General features: G+C 41.6%; 1 protein-coding gene across 5 annotated transcripts in view; it reads left to right on the top strand.

The window, feature by feature from the left end:
- Positions 1-16,358, top strand: part of F8 (coagulation factor VIII) — a 110,639-nt gene that overhangs the window by 38,171 nt on the left and 56,110 nt on the right. For all 5 annotated transcript variants that reach the window (XM_074064187.1, XM_074064189.1, XM_074064190.1 and 2 more), the window contains 2 exons: positions 4,085-4,235; positions 7,258-7,467. In XM_074064187.1, the coding sequence (XP_073920288.1) occupies positions 4,085-4,235; positions 7,258-7,467 (361 nt within the window). The remainder of the gene's footprint in view (positions 1-4,084; positions 4,236-7,257; positions 7,468-16,358) is intronic.

The raw sequence follows: 16,358 nt of genomic DNA on the forward strand, positions 1-16,358 counted from the left end.
TTCTCAATGAAACCCCAGCAGCACAGCAACTAAGAGATAGCATAGATAAATGGGACCTCATAAAACTAAAAAGCTTCTGTTCATCAAAAGAAATGGTCTCTAAACTGAAGAGAACACCCACAGAGTGGGAGAAAATATTTGCCAATTATACATCAGACAAAGGACTGATAACCAGAATATACAGGGAACTTAAAAAACTAAATTCTCCCAAAACTAATGAACCAATAAAGAAATGGGCATGTGAACTAAACAGAACTTTCTCAAAAGAAGAAATTCAAATGGCCAGAAAACACATGAAAAAATGCTCACCATCTCTAGCAATAAAGGAAATGCAAATTAAAACCACACTAAGATTCCACCTCACCCCTGTTAGAATAGCCATCATCAGCAACACCACCAACAACAGGTGTTGGCGAGGATGCGGGGAAAAAGGAACCCTCTTACACTGTTGGTGGGAATGTAGACTAGTACAACCACTCTGGAAAAAAATTTGGAGGCTACTTAAAAAGCTGGACATCGATCTACCATTTGATCCAGCAATACCACTCTTGGGGATATACCCAAAAGACTGTTACTCCAGAGGCACCTGCACACCCATGTTTATTGCGGCACTATTCACAATAGCCAAGTTATGGAAACAGCCAAGATGCCCCACCACTGATGAATGGATTAAGAAAATGTGGTATCTATACACAATGGAATTCTATGCAGCCATGAAGAAGAACGAAATGTTATCATTCGCTGGTAAATGGATGGAACTGGAGAACATCATTCTGAGTGAGGTTAGCCTGGCCCAAAAGACCAAAAATCGTATGTTCTCCCTCATATGTGGACATTAGATCAAGGGCAAACACAACAAGGGGATTGGACTTTGAGCACATGATAAAAGCGAGAGCACACAAGGAAGGGGTGAGGATAGGTAAGACACCTAAAAAACTAGCTAGCATTTGTTGCCCTTAATGCAGAGAAACTAAAGCAGATACCTTAAAGCAACTGAGGCCAATAGGAAAAGGGGAACAGGTACTAGAGAAAAGGTTAGATCAAAAAGAATTAACCTAGAAGGTAACACCCATGCACAGGAAATCAATGTGAGTCAATGCCCTGTATAGCTATCCTTATCTCAACCAGCAAAACCCCTTGTTCCTTCCTATTATTGCTTATACTCTCTCTACAACAAAATTAGAGATAAGGGCAAAATAGTTTCTGCTGGGTATTGAGGGGTGGACCGGGAGGGGGTGGAGTGGGTGGTAAGGGAGGGGGTGGGGGCAGGGGGGAGAAATGAACCAAGCCTTGTATGCGCATATGAATAATAAAAGAAAAATGAAAAAAAAATAAATAAAATAAAATAAAATATCAGTTCTGATATAAAAAAAAAGATGTCTGATCCATTTTAAATCAATTTTTGCACAGGGTGAGAAATAGAAGTCTAGTTTCAGTCGTCTACATGTGGATAATCAGTTTATCAGCACCATTTGTTGAGGAGGCTGTCTTTTCTCCAATGTATGTTTTTGGCTCCTTTGTAAAAAAATTTAAAAAAAAACAGATGGCTATAGCTGTATGGGTTTATTTTCGGATCTTCTATTCTGTTCCAATTGTCTATGTGTCTGTTTTTGTGCCAGTGCCATGCTGGCTTTGTTACTATGGCTCTGTAGTATAATTTGAAATCAGGTATTGTGATACCTCCAGCATTGCTCTTTTTGTTCAGAATTGCTTTGGCTTTTTGAAGTCTTTTGTGCTTCCATATAAACTTCATGATTGACTTTTCTATTTTTATGAAGAATGTCATTAGAATTTTAATGGGAATCAAAATGAATCTGTAGATTGCTTTGGACAATTTAGCCTTTTTCACAATATTAAATCTGCTAATCCATGAACATGGGAAGTCTTTCCATCTTCTTGTGTCTTCTGTTTCTTTCCTCAAGGTTTTATAGTTTTTATTGTAGAAGTCTTTCATCTCTTTAAGTTTATTCCTAGGTATGATTTGAGGCTATTTGGAATGGGATTATTTTTCCTGATTTCTTTTTCCTTGTGTTCATTTTTTTTTTTTGGTGGTACTTTATCATTGGGATAGAGTGTCTGTGATCAGAAAACTTCCAAATTCTTTGTGTCCCATGGTGAAGAATCCATCACAGGACACCTGGGTGTAAATGGAGTTTATTAAAAGTTAGGGAAGGGAAATACAAAAGGGAACTTGGTGGGTGCAGGTGGAGTCTGGAGACAGAGAGAGTGTGCTTCTCTTCCCCAAGTGCTTTTAAAACCTATGGGAAGGGAGGAACCAGGTGATTTCCATCCAATAATCAGTGAGTGAGGAGAGGCATGGGTGGTCTCTGAGCCAGAGCATGGTCAATCAGAAATGTAATATTAAGTTTCCATGAATCCAGAACTTTCCCTAATTTTAGCCTGCCTCTGTACTGGGTTGTAAAGTCAGGACCTCACACTTGCTAGACAGATGCTCTACCTCTTGAGGCACTGTGCCAGCCCCTTATGTCCATTATTGATACATTAAAGAACTAGTGATTTTTGTGTGCTGGTTTTGTTTCCTGCTACTTTGCTGAAAGTGTTTATCAGATCTAAGAGTTTTCTGATGGAGTTTTTAGTGTTTTTTAATTATAGGATCATATCATCTGTAGTAGGAATAATTTGACTTCTTCTTTTATTATTTGTATCCCTTTTATTTCTTTCTCTTGCCTTATTGCTCTAATTAAGATTTCAAGCATTATATTGAAAAAGAGTGGAGAGATTGGACACTATGTCTTGTTCCTGATTTTAGAAGAAATGCTCCAAGTTTTTCCCCATTTAATACAATGTCAGCTATAGGTTTACTGTATATAGCCTTTATTAGTTAGGATATATTCCTAGATTCTTTAGGGCTTCTCTCTTTTTCTCTCTCTCTCTTTGTCTCTCTCTCTCCCTCTCTCTGGCTATTAATTTCTAATTCCATTATTATCTGTTAATTTGTGGGCCTAAGTAAGGAGTTGGTGTTTTTTAACAAAAGCAGATTATAAGTATCTATTATAAACGTAGTAAATATGTGCAGAGAAAGACAAAATCGTCAAAAAAGTTGATAGAGGCGCATCAACAATAACAGCTACAATGAAAAAGAAAGTGAAAAAGAAAAACTGTAGTTCTTCCTTGTTGGGGAGGTGGGTGGACTCCCCTCTCCCCCAGGGCGTTTTTCTTTGAAGTCTGAACAGATTAGATTTCCTGTTAGACCTTAGCGGGTATTCTGATTTGAGGGGTTATCTTGGTGGCAGACCACCAGGGCAGCCCTTACAAGGAGGTCCTAAGACAGATTTCCAACACAGCAGGTAGATAGAAAATGTTCTTTGCAAGTTAGGCAAACAGCAAACAGCTATTTCTGTCCTGGCTCCTGGCTGCTGGTGACTCCAGAACTCCTAGCTCACTCCAGGCTCCCTACCCACTCAATTTGTAGACATTACTACATCTGTCAGACTCCTGCCAAATCTTAGCTCAGTCTCTGCTTATGTTGCATGATTCCCATGTCACTGTGTTGTGGCCACCTCCACTGGATTCTTATCCAATGATACTTGGGTCTCAAGGAGGCAGGGGCCTCACCAGCAGTCACTCCCCAGCCTTAATCCCTGTACCACAGGGTGACTCTGGCCTTTGGTGGTTTGATTCACATGTCTTGCAGGTTCAAGCTCAGTAAGAACCATTCCCCCACCCCCCCCACACACACACGTAAGCCAGGTTCCACATACCTGAGGCAGCAGTGCACCTACAGACTCTCAGTGTGGCACTGCTGGCTTGCAATTTTCAGTCTGAAGTATTCATGTGAATATGAACTTGAGTCCAACTCCCAACCATTTTCATGGGCCCACACAGATTCTCTAGAAGGGCCTTTGCTTATTCAGTAGGGGTGAGGCAAGGCTTTTATGGTTTAGAGATATAAAACTGCAGCGTCTTCTGCTATCCCAGGCCAACGCACTTGTCTTTAAGACCTCTCCTGTGATAACTCCTCAACAGTGATCCTTAATGTCAAAACTTCCATCACAGACTTTTAGTTTCTAACTCACAGATATCAGTAACATTTTTTCTCCCTTTCAATCCATGTAATTAACAGATGATGTCAGACAAGAGAAATGTTATCCTGTTTTCTGTATTTGATGAGAACCGAAGCTGGTACCTCACAGAGAATATGCAGCGCTTTCTCCCCAGTGCAGCTGGAGTGCAGCCCCATGATCCAGAGTTCCAGGCCTCCAACATCATGCACAGTGAGTAAAGTATCACTTGAGTCCAGTGGATATCAAATAAAGGAAAACTGATGCCACCAGATAATGAATGAATTTAAATGTCATGTAAGAGTTATATTTCTTTGATAATCATTATTGATCAATATAAAAATGTAATGCATATTTCAAAAATCCAGTTACATTTTTTTCCTTTCAGTGTTTACTTGGCTGCCTCTTCCCTTTATTTTTATTTTTTTTTCTACCAACTATCCCATGCTCATGTTCTCCATGATTATATAATAATACATATATTGTATTAGTATTCTAGTGCTGCCATCCTAAACTATCACAGAAATTTATCTTTTCAAAGCTCTGAAGCTGGAAATACTAGATCAAGTGGTCCACAGGTTTGGTTTCTTCTTTGGCTTCTCTCCTAGGCTTGGAGATGCTATCTTCTCCCTCACATGGTCTCCTTCTGTACCTGTTTGTTTTGTAATTATCTCTTCTTATAAGTGTTAGGGCCCACCTCAATGACCTTATTTTAATTAATTGCCTTTTTAAAGACCATCCCCAAATTTAGTCACATTCTGAGGTATGGGGGTAGGATTTCAACATGTATTCAGGGGACACAATTCAGTCTATCACATACATTTGTGTATATATACATATAAACAGGAATCTGAATGGTCAAAAGCATAATAAAAAAAACCGATCTCATTGCTACACTGGGAAAGACAAAATACAATACCAATGAGATAGACAGCATGCTATACCTATGGGACTGGCAAAATTATGAGATCATTATTACTAAAAGGCTTATGGGTACAAAGGTATTCTCCCATAGTGCTACTGGATAATTAGTGTAGTCTTTTGAAGACTATACTTCATCTTTAAAATAAAAATATATGTCTTTTGAAGATCTGAATCTGTTTAATATGGAATAGACATCACCCCATCTTTTCCCCTGAATGTAACTAAAAATCCTGAACAAAATGCATGGAAATGCTGCCTAAAAACCCTGAAAAGTTATACTGTAGGTTGTACTCACCTGCCAGTATGTGCGTTCTGTCATAAATCTCTTGTCTCAGAGATTTAGCCCTTTAGGTTCAAGTTGAGCCTCATATTTAGCTTGAATTTCTAGTAATAGTGGTCAATATTGTCCAGCGTCATAGTTGTTTTACTGTCAGTTCTAAAACTTTTGAGGTTTTTAGTCCATTCAGTTCCATTTTCATTTTTTCAATTAGTACAGGATATTGCCTTCATTCATTTAAGCTATGTGTGATGGCACATGCCTGTGAGCCAAGCACTCAGGAGGCTGAGGCAGGAGGATAACAAACTCCAGGCCAGCTACATAGTGAGTTAGAAGTGAGCTTGTACTATGTAGTGAGACTGTGTTCTTAAAAAACCAAAAAAGAAAAAACCAAAAAAAGAAAGGAATTTAATAAATAAAATGGATAGTATAGTATAAGATTTTAAAAATACCAGTGAGATACTACTGTACATATGCCAGGAAGGCTAAGTTTTAAAAGACTATGCTAGAGCTGGGGATGTAGGAGAGTTGTAAAGCTCACATTAGCATGTGTAAGGGACTCGATTCTCTCCCCAGCACCACACACAAAAAAGACTGACCATACCAAACGTTGGTAAAAATGTGGCAGAACAAAAACTCATATATTGCTGGTCAGGATGGAAATTTGTTTAACTACTTTGGAAATCCAATTTGACTTGTGTCCTTCTAAAAAAGGAAATTTGGACACACAGAGATACCACAGATATGAGTATACAGAAAAGACCTTGTAAGTACATAGGAAGAAGGCAGCCATCTGCAAGACAAGGAGAGGCCTCAGAAGAAACAAACCTGCCAACATCTTAATCTGGGACTTTTAGCCTCCAAAACTGTGAGATGTTTCTGTTATGCAAGCTACCCAGTCTGTAGTACATTGTTATGGTATCCCCAGCATACTAATACAATACCCCAAAGAGGTGTGTATATATTTCACAAAATGACATGAGATCATTAATCCATGTGGAATTTACTTTTGTTACATTAAATTTCCACTTGTATCTTTGTCTGTTTCTGGACTCTGATATATTCACATACATTAAGACCACACTTTAAATTATGACAGGTTTATAACATCTCTTAATAGAATGTAGGAAAAGAAGCTTTGATTCTTATTTTTTAGGAGAAACTTTGATTCTTGATTAGCTATGCTAAGTTAGTGTCGGAGCATTGGTTAGTGGATTTAAAGGGCACATATATGAAAGAATTTCCTTTATACACTAAAGTCAATGTTTTTTTTGCTTAGCTCTTTGGTTTGAAATAATTTAAAACTTTAAAAAGTTACAAGGATAGCACAGAAAATTCTCATATATCTCTTACCCAGATTCACTTACTTTTAACATTTTGCTTTTACCACTAATTTCCTTCTTGAGAACAGGTTGCAGATACATGCTACCTTATTTTTTAATGTTTTGTCATGTATTTCCTATAAATAAAGACATTTATTCTCTCTTGCATAATCAGAATGATGTTATAAAATACTGGACACTTCTCTCTGATACATTTCTGCAATTAGCAGCCAGAATTCCAATTGTATGAACCAACACTGTCTTTTACAACATTTTCCCCATCCCATACAGAGATCTACTCTTTTGTTTCCTTGAATCTGGAACATTACTGGATGTTGACATTGATCACTTGATCCAAGTTTTTTTTCCTCTGTGTAAGTTACTATTTTCTCTCTTGCAAATAATAAGCAGTTTGTACAGCAATACTTTGAGACCATACAAATACCTTGCTCTTCATCAAACTGCCCCCCCAATATACCATCCAAATCCATCGTTACATGATAGTCTATGACTCTCTCCTTATTTTGGAATTGGGGACCCAGCTGATTTAGTATTAGCAGTCTACCTCTTGGGAAAGTATAATGCTATGTCTTCTTGGGAGTAAGGTAATGGATATAATATATAATAATTTCTAATTCTATCGGGACAATCATAATTTGAAATAATAAATCCAGGATACTGCTAAACCTCTTGTTCCCCATTACTTTTGCAGGCATCAATGGCTATGTTTTTGATAGCCTGCAGTTATCAGTTTGTTTGCACGAAGTGGCATACTGGTACATTCTAAGTGTTGGGGCACAGACCGACTTCTTATCCGTTTTCTTCTCTGGATATACCTTCAAACACAAAATGGTTTATGAAGACACACTTACCCTATTTCCATTCTCAGGAGAAACAGTCTTCATGTCAATGGAAAATCCAGGTCAGTCATTTATATTATTCTTTCACTAACAGCTGTGATTGCTTAATTCGCATCTCATTGTTATTTTTAAATGCTTTTATTGGCTTGTGTTAAATTGTACATAGTAAGGAGTTTCACAATTATATTTCCATACATGCATATAATGTACTTTGATCATTTTCATCCCCTCTATTACTCTTTCTTATCTCCTGGTCTCCCTCCCCCTTTTCCCTTCCACCTTCCTGGTAGTCCCAGTTTTCCTTTCATAACCTATGGTTTTTGTTTTGTTTTGTTCCCCAGCCCCACAAATGAGAGGAAACGTGATACTTATCTCTGTGGGACTGGCTTGTTTCACTTAAAGTGATGATGAGCTCCAGTTCCATCCATTTTCCAGAAAAGGACACAATTTCATTCTTCTTACTGGCTTAGTAAAACTTCATTGTGTAGCTATACAACATTTTCATTATCCATTCATCTTTTGATGGACACCTAGGCTGGTCCCAAAATTTTGCCATTGTAAATAGAGCCATGATAAACGTGGGTATACAGGTTTGTCTACAGTAAGCTGACTTTGGTTCTTTGGGGTACATACTCAGAAGTGGTACAGCTGGATCATATGGGAGTTCTATGTTTATTTTTTTCAGTAATGGGATTTAAACTCAGGGCTTTGCACTTTCTAGGCAGGTGCTCAATCACTTAAGCCAAACCTCCAGCCCTTTTCAAAACTCTGGTTATTTTGGAGATAGGGTTTTGCATTTTGCTGAAACTGGCCTTGAACACAATCCTATTTTATGCTTCCCATTGTAGGTTGGATAAGAGGCATGTGACACCACACCCAGCTTTTTTTGTTGAGATGGAGTTGCACACACTTTTTTGCTCTAGCTGGCCTGAAACCAGATCTTCCCACTCTTAGCCTCCCCTGTAGCTTGGGATGACAGGTGTGCACCACTGCACCCAGTTATTGGTTGACATGGGATCACTCAAACTATTTGCTTGGGCTGGCCTCAACCTGCAATCTTGATCTCAGCCTCCCAAGTAGCTAAGATTACAGGTGAGAGCCACTCATGCCACACCTATTTTTAGTTTTTTGAGGAATCTCCATACTGATTTCCATAGTGGCTACACTAATTTACATTTCCACCAACAGTGTATGAGGGTTCCTTTCTTCTCCCACCATCTTCACCAGCATTTGTTGTTGTTTGTTTTCTTGATGATTGCCATTCTAACAAGACTGAGGTAAGTCTCAGTTTAGTTCTGATTTGCATTTCCTTTATGGCTAAGGATGTTGAACATTTTTCATGTGTTTATTGTCCATTAGTATTTTTCATTTAGAAAATGTCTGTTTTTGCTCACTAGCTTACCTGTGGGCAGGTAGTAAATAGTTTAAATGATTTCAACAAGTGATTTTGGTGATTGTAAAACATTTTAATGACAATACCAACTCAAGTATTTAACTTAAAAGCCTTTGCTCTAAGGGACTGGGGGGTGTAACTCAGTAGTACAGCACTTGCCAAGCATGCACAAGGCCCTGAGTTCAATCCCCAGCACTGGAAACCAAACAAATAAAAAATAATAACAAAAAAAAGCCTTTGCTCTAAAAAAGTGTTTTCATTTACCATAAGCCAAAATTTTAAGTGTGCAATGAACACGCAGAGCCATAAATGTTTCTGCGTACTTTATGAGCATTGCTGTTATTGGATAAATACCACCTAGCAGCCAAACTATTGTGAGGCCTTCAGAACAAATATGGCTCTCAGCTTCCCCTCCTCCATCTTCCTCAATAACCACTACAAGTTTAAAAAATTTGTCTTGTTTTCTTTTGTTTTTGAGATAGGGTCTCAAACTGATACTAAGCTCAAACTGGCTGTGTAGCCCAAGCTGGTTTCAAACTCACCATCCTTCCGCCTCAGCTTCCTAATAGTTATTCTCTTACTCTTTTGGTTGTTTTTCCTCACTTTTCCTTTATTGATCTGCTTTCAGTTCAATAATTCTTTACTGGGCTGTGTTGAGTCAAGTGATGAATTCATAAAATATAATTCAGCTATCTGCCTGCAGAAAACAGAAACTAGATCCATGCCTATCACCCTGTACTAGTATCAACTCAAAGTGCATTAAGGACCTTAATATCAGTCCTGAAACTCTGAAGTTAGTACAGGAAACAGCAGGGAATACTGTGGAAGCAATAGGTATAGGCAGGGACTTCCTCAATAGAACCCCAGCAGCCCAGCAACTAAGAGAAAGGATACACAAATGGGACTACATAAAATTAAAAAGCTTCTGCACAACAAAAGAAATGGTCTCTAAACTGAAGAGACCGCCCACAGAGTGGGAGAATATATTTGCTACCTATACATCAGAAAAAAGACTGATAACCAGCATATACAGAGAGCTCAAAAAACTAAACTCACCCAAAACCAGTGAACCAATAAAGAAGTGGGCAACTGAACTAAACAGAGCCTTTCAAAGGAAAAAGTCCAAATGGCTAAAAAACACATGAAAAAATGCTCACCATCCCTGGCCATAAAGGAAATGCAAATCAAAACCACACTAAGATTCTACCTCACCCTTGTTAGAATAGCCATCATCAAGAACACCACTGATGCACAGATGACATACGCAGGAATTTCAGGTGCTCAGGGTTCTTGAGCCTGCTCTGAGAATGAAAGCACAGATAGACTCTAACAGCAGAGGTCAGAAAGATTTTATTTGTAGAGAATTTATTTGTAGAGAAGAGAAGGGAAAGACTGCATATTGGAGAGTGCAGGGGGACCCAGAAACTGGTGATCCCCTGGGTCAAAGTGGGGAGTGGGTTTTATAGTCTTTTTGCATTGCCTGATGGTGGAGATGCCTTTCAGATGCAAACGGGCATTTCCTAGGGAGGAGAAGTGTCTCCTTGACCTCCTGCGGTCTGTCCTTCAAGTCCCCCCTCTCAGTGACCTCGCTAACTGCTGTTAGGAATAGGGACAATGAAGTCTGTTCAGTAACTGCTTCCTGCTGACAGGGGGCGATGAAGGGGCCCACAGCATCAGGGCTGACCATGAGAGGGGTCTTGAAGGGGACCCTGGTAGTAGGTCGTTTTCATCTCCACCAGAAGCATTTGTAGTTTGATGAATTCTTGGTGAGAAGAAACAAACTTGACAAGTAAGTTTAAAATGCAAGGCCCAAACACAAGCAAGAGAATAATGGCAACTATAGGCCCCAGAAAGGGTAGGAACCAAGTCCTGGAGGGGAACCAGGATTTTATTTGGTCCCATATCTGTGTAGTAGTCTGAGTTTCAAGAGACTGATCCTGGAGCCACTTAGCCTGTTGGACAATGTAATCTGCACGTTCCTCCACAATGCCCGAAGTGTTTATATACGTGCAGCAGGAAGTATTGGAGATGGCACATCCCCCCCTTGTTTGGCCAAAAGAAAATCTGGGGCCAGGCAGTGGTCCATTACCATACAGTCAAGGGATGACAAAGACCTTTGCATGTCCTTAATAGCAAGGCCTACCTGGTCTGAGGTGTCCTCTACCACTTTGATTAGGTTTTTTGCAGTTACATGGTTGGCAATTAGCACATAGCTGATTCCAGCCAAGGGCTGCAACTAACGCTGTTATCCCTAAAACAATTAAAGTAACCTTTCTTATTTCTATGGGAAGCTCTTCCTATTGTAGTTAGCATTTCTCTTTTCTTCCAAATGGCTGCACGAGCATGCAGGATCAGGAAGGCATACTTAGAATCTGTATAGATGTTGACTCTCTGTTCTTTTGACAGTCTTAGGGCTTCTGTTAGGGCCACTAATTCTGCTAATTGAGCCCTTGTATTAGGTGGAAGAGGACCTGATTTGAAGATGCCAAATTCTGTCACAACTGGAAACCCTGCATGTCTGACACCATTCTTGACAAAGGAACTGCCATCAGTGTATAGTTCTAGATCTGGATTTTTTAAGGGCCGATCAGTTAAGTCAGGTCGGGCAGCATAATTTTCCATAAGTACCTCCTCACACGAGTGTTCAGGATTTTCCTCTGCCTCTAGTAGAAGGGATGCAGGATTTAGGCTCTGACAGGTCCTTAAAGTTATTTCTGCCCCTCCCAGAAGCTGGGCCTGATATTTAAGTAGATGGCTGTCAGATAGCCAAAGTTCTCCTTTTGAGTTTAAAATTCTCCCTAGGTCGTGTGGGGTATAAACCGTTACGGAATGGTTTAGGATAAGTTTCTAAGCTTTAAGCACTAGAAGGCTTACTGCGGCCATTGCCCTGAGGCATCCTGGCCATCTCTTGGCTACCTGATCTAACTCTTTGCTTAAGTAGCCTACTGGCTGTGGAGTGATGACCCAGAGCTGAGTCACCATGCTCAAGGCCAGTCCTCCCTTTTCATAAACATATAATTGAAACTTGTCTTGTACTGGGAGACCCAGGGCAGGAGCTGTCATAAGGGCCTTTTTTAACCTGTGGAATGCATTTTCTGACTTGTCATCCCACTCAATAAAGGGTTGGGTATCCTTCTGTGCTTACTTAAGGATTTAATATAAAGGCCTGGCTAGGTCTGCATATCCCAGGTTCCAAATTCTACAGTGTCCTGTGACCCCCCAAAAAGGCCCTCAGTTGCTTTAGAGTTTTAGGTAGAGGAAACATCAGGATTGGACGGATTCTGTCTTCTCCTAGAGCCCTCATTTCTTTCTCCAGGACAAGATCTAAATATGTAACCCTAGACTGACACAATTGGGCTTTTTCTTTAGAGATCTTATAACCTCTGTCTGCTAAGAAGTTTAGTAAGGACTCAGTGGCTCATGAAATGATAGGCTCACTTGGTCCACAGAGCAGGAGGTCATCTACATATTGTAGCAGAGTAGCTTGTGGATATTGCCACTCTGCCAAGTCTTGGGTTAGAGCTAACCCAAAAAGATGGGGGCTGTCTCTGAATCCCTGTGGGAGGACAGTCCAAGTGACCTTCTTGTGGGGTCCTCAAAGGCAAAGATAGGTTGACTTTTAGGGTGTAAGGGAATGCAAAAGAAGGCATCTTTTAAATCCAGGACAGAGTAGTAAGCGGTTACCTGGAGGTATTTGGGCTAAAAGTGTATAGGGATTTGGAACTACAGGGTGGAGAGGCACTACTGTTTCATTGCTCAGGCAGAGATCCTGGACTAGCCTCCATTTGTTAGGTCCCTTCCTGACACTGAGAATAGGAGTATTATATGGGCTGAAGCATTCTATTAGCAGTCCCTGTCTCTTTAAGTCTTTGATTATGGGAATTAGCCCCTCCTTAACTTCTGGCTTTAAAGGATATTGGTTTTGATGGGGAAACCAGGAGGGGTCCTTGAGATGAATTAGGACTGGGGCAGCTGTTCGTGCCCGTCCCACAGTGTGTCCATCCGTCCACACCGTGGGGTCTACTTGTTCCTCTATTAGGGGCAAACAAAAATACTCTCCTGGGGGTAAAAGTAGCTGTACCCCCAATTTAGATAGAAGGTCTCGCCCTAGCAGAGGAGTAGGGGTTTCTGGGACAATTAAAAAGGAGTGACAGAAATGGAAATCTCCCCAGGAGCAGGCTAAACACTGAGTGAAATAATGCTCTAGAGGCTGGCCTGACATGCCTTGAACAGTAATTTTCTTGGAGGACCTGGGTCCGGTAGAGAAAGGAATAGCTGAGATGCTGGCTCCAGTATCGATAAGGAGGCTGGCCTTGTGCTTTTCAATCGTGAGTAAAACCCAGTGCTCCCCTGCTTTTATGGTGGTCACAGGAGCCTGAATGGGAGGCCCTGGGACCCGTCATTGGGTGGGAGGCTCTGGCCTTGGTTCCCCTGGGAACCAGGGACAGTGTGCCTTCCAATGTTTTCCCCAACAAATGGGGCAGGGTCACGGAGGTAGCTTTCTCCAGGGGCACTCCCTCCTAAAATGGACTGCCTGTCCACATTGAAAGCATGTCCTTGGGTTTGGACTTTGCCCCGGGGGAGCCTCTCTGAGCACTGCGATAATAGCCTCCTGTCACTTATCCTTTCTGTTTTCCTTTTCCAGGTCCTTCTTTTCTTTTTCTAACACCCTATTATAGTATACAGATGTGGCTATACGGACCAATTGGTCCAGATATCTGCTCCCTTCAGCCACCAGTTCCTGAAGCTTTTTACGGATGTCTGGTGCTGACTATGTTAGAAATTTATCTTTTAGGATTTCCTCTTCCTGTGACTCCTATTCAATGTTGGTATGCTTTTGTCAAGCATCCTTAAGTCTCTGTAAGAAAGCTACTGGGATTTCTAAGGGTCCTTGCTGTATAGCTGTGACTTGGGAGTACTTAAGAAGTTTTACCTTGGCTGTCCTTAGATCCTCAAGAATGCAGTGGATGAAATGGTTACAGATCCATTCATCCTTGTCATTTTCAGGGTCCCACTTAGGGTCATACCTAGGCACTGCCTGATCTCCTATAGGAATTGGGAATTGAGGTTCCCTTTTAGGTATCCAATGTCTTTGTCTTTCTTCTCCCTCGCCCCCCCCCCTCCTCCTGTGAGGGCCCAGTCTGAGACAGGCCTGTAGGGCCACTTTTATCTAAGTGGTAATTGTCTCCAGCTATGACTGCCTGCTCTAGAACCCACTGTTTCTCCAGAGAAGTGAGGGTCTGAGATAGCAATAACATTCCAACTTTCCAGTTCAAAGTTTTGGCTGACTTCTCTAAATGCCTGGATGTACTAATCTGGATTTTCTGTGTAATTTCTTAAATCCCTTTTTATTTCTTTAAGTTCACTCACTCTAAAAGGAACATGAGCTCTGTCCCCTCCAGGAATTAACTGGAGCGGGTAGAGTCCTGTGGGACAGTGTCTAGTGTGTGTGGTGGCTGGGTGAGGGGGAAGAGGGGGAGCTGATGGGTTTTTTGGTTCAAGGGAGTTTGGGGGCTTTTTGCAAAGGGTTACCATGGTCTGGGTATCTAGCCTGCATTTGTTTAGCCATCCTAGGTGATCTCTCAGGAAAAAGAACAGTTGAACATATGGAACTTTGGTCTACTTTCCCTCCTTTTTACAGAACATATCTAATTGAAGAATGGTATTATAATTAATGCTCCCTCCTTCTGGCCATCTTTCCTCATCTCCCAGAGGATACTGTGGCCAAGTCTGGGTGCAGTAAAACTTGAGTCACTTTTGCTGAAGACTTTCTGGATCAAGATCTTTCCAATGTTTTAATAGGCAGGCAAGGGGGGATCCTTCCTGGATCCTTGAGGCTTGATTTCCCATCTAAAAAAGGAAACAAGGGAAAATTGGTCACCTTAACAGAGGTTTCTCCTTTTATCTAGATGTCACCAGATGAGGAGAAACTCTGGTGGGAGAGGGCGTCCCGCTCTCCCTTGCTCCTTCCACTGCCACTTGTGGGTAAAGCTGTGGAGGATTTACAGATAGATATCTCAGTTGCACCCACCCCCCTGAGATGATCTTTGACCAATCTCTCATCTTTTTTGACTTGCCTTTTTGCCCTGTGACCCAGGTAGGCCTGGCTCTCCTCTATCAGCTGAATGCTTATAATTTAAAAAAAATAACTCTATCAAAGTAACCAAGAGGGCTTGCACGGCCAGAAGGAGGACCCCTGTGGAGGCATGGATAGGGACTCCTGATGAAGTAGACTTTTGTCCCCCTATATATTCTGTGAGGCATACATGCTTTTTATGAAAAGAGAGAGCAAGAGCATCTGAAGTGTTTTGCTCCAGTAAGGGGCAAAAATGGAGACCTAAGGTTTTTGCCTTTTAACCATTTCCCCCCCTCCCCAGGGCAGGCTGCGGAACCTGTTTAACCAGTTAACCTGATCCTTGACAAAGACAGTTAAGCCTAAATTGGAGACTATCACTTTCTGGTGCCTGTAGGGAATCTTTCCCAAACTCCCTAAAGAAAGAAGCTCGCTGCTATTAGAGCAAAGTGGGGAGGGGGCACTCATCCTGAACTGCCTGGGAAAGGGGAAGGAGAGGCTGAGGGTTGGAGGAAAGACAGTTTCCAGGCTCAATGCATGAGGGATTATTGGTCATCCCTGATACCCAGGTCGACCTGCCCGAGGGCAGTACTGGAGCACTGGAAGCAAGAGTTGACCTCCACTCTTGGGCCATGGAAACCATGAAGGAAGTGAGATCTGATTGTCTGTTTGCCACAGTCAGACATGGCTGGAGGGGTCCGAGACTTAGCCACCTTTAGAGTCTCAGGGCAGGTCAGGAAGTTGTGTCTCCAGCCTTTAAGTGACACCGGGGAGTGCCCCGGCCAGAACACCTTTTGTGGTTTGAAGACAAACTTTCCTTCCCACTGGCTGTTTTCAGACCTCCTCTTAAGCAGGTCAGATCTTGAAAGAGAGAGTTAGAGTTTAAGGAGAGGAAAAAAGAAAAAAGCCTTGGTGCACTGAAGTCGGGTGCACCAAGTCGGGTGTTCCGCCCACATAACATTGGCAGTACAGTATAGTCCCCCACCTGGCGTCCGAGTTTCTTCAGATTGCCTGCCGTACAGCTGTAATGGGCTCGGAGCTTTTCCTCAGTTTTATAAGGGAGAAACCCTCCTTAACAAGACAGAGACAGAGAGAGAAAAGGTCGACCTGAGAGTTCCACCATAGCTAGGCCATGGTGGGGGGGGGTCTCTCCTGGAAAATAGACTCCACCAGAGTGACAGATGCTCACGGTCACATTCCTAGGCAGTCTTTTCCAGTTTGACACAACCTATACCGACCTCAGGTGATGGCTGGTCCCTTTGTGCGTCGCCAAATATGATGCATGGATGACATGCACAGGAATTTCAGGTGCTCAGGGTTCTTGAGCCTGCTCTGAGAATGAAAGCACAGACAGACTCTAACAGCAGAGGTCAGAAAGATTTTATTTGTAGAGAATTTATTTGTAGAGAAGAGAAGGGAAAGACTGCATATTGGAGAATGCAGGGGGACCCAGAAACTGGTGATCCCCTGGGTCAGGGTGGGGAGTG

The sequence above is a fragment of the Castor canadensis genome, chromosome X, assembly GCF_047511655.1.
Source record: "Castor canadensis chromosome X, mCasCan1.hap1v2, whole genome shotgun sequence".
Taxonomy (NCBI): Eukaryota; Metazoa; Chordata; class Mammalia; order Rodentia; family Castoridae; genus Castor; species Castor canadensis.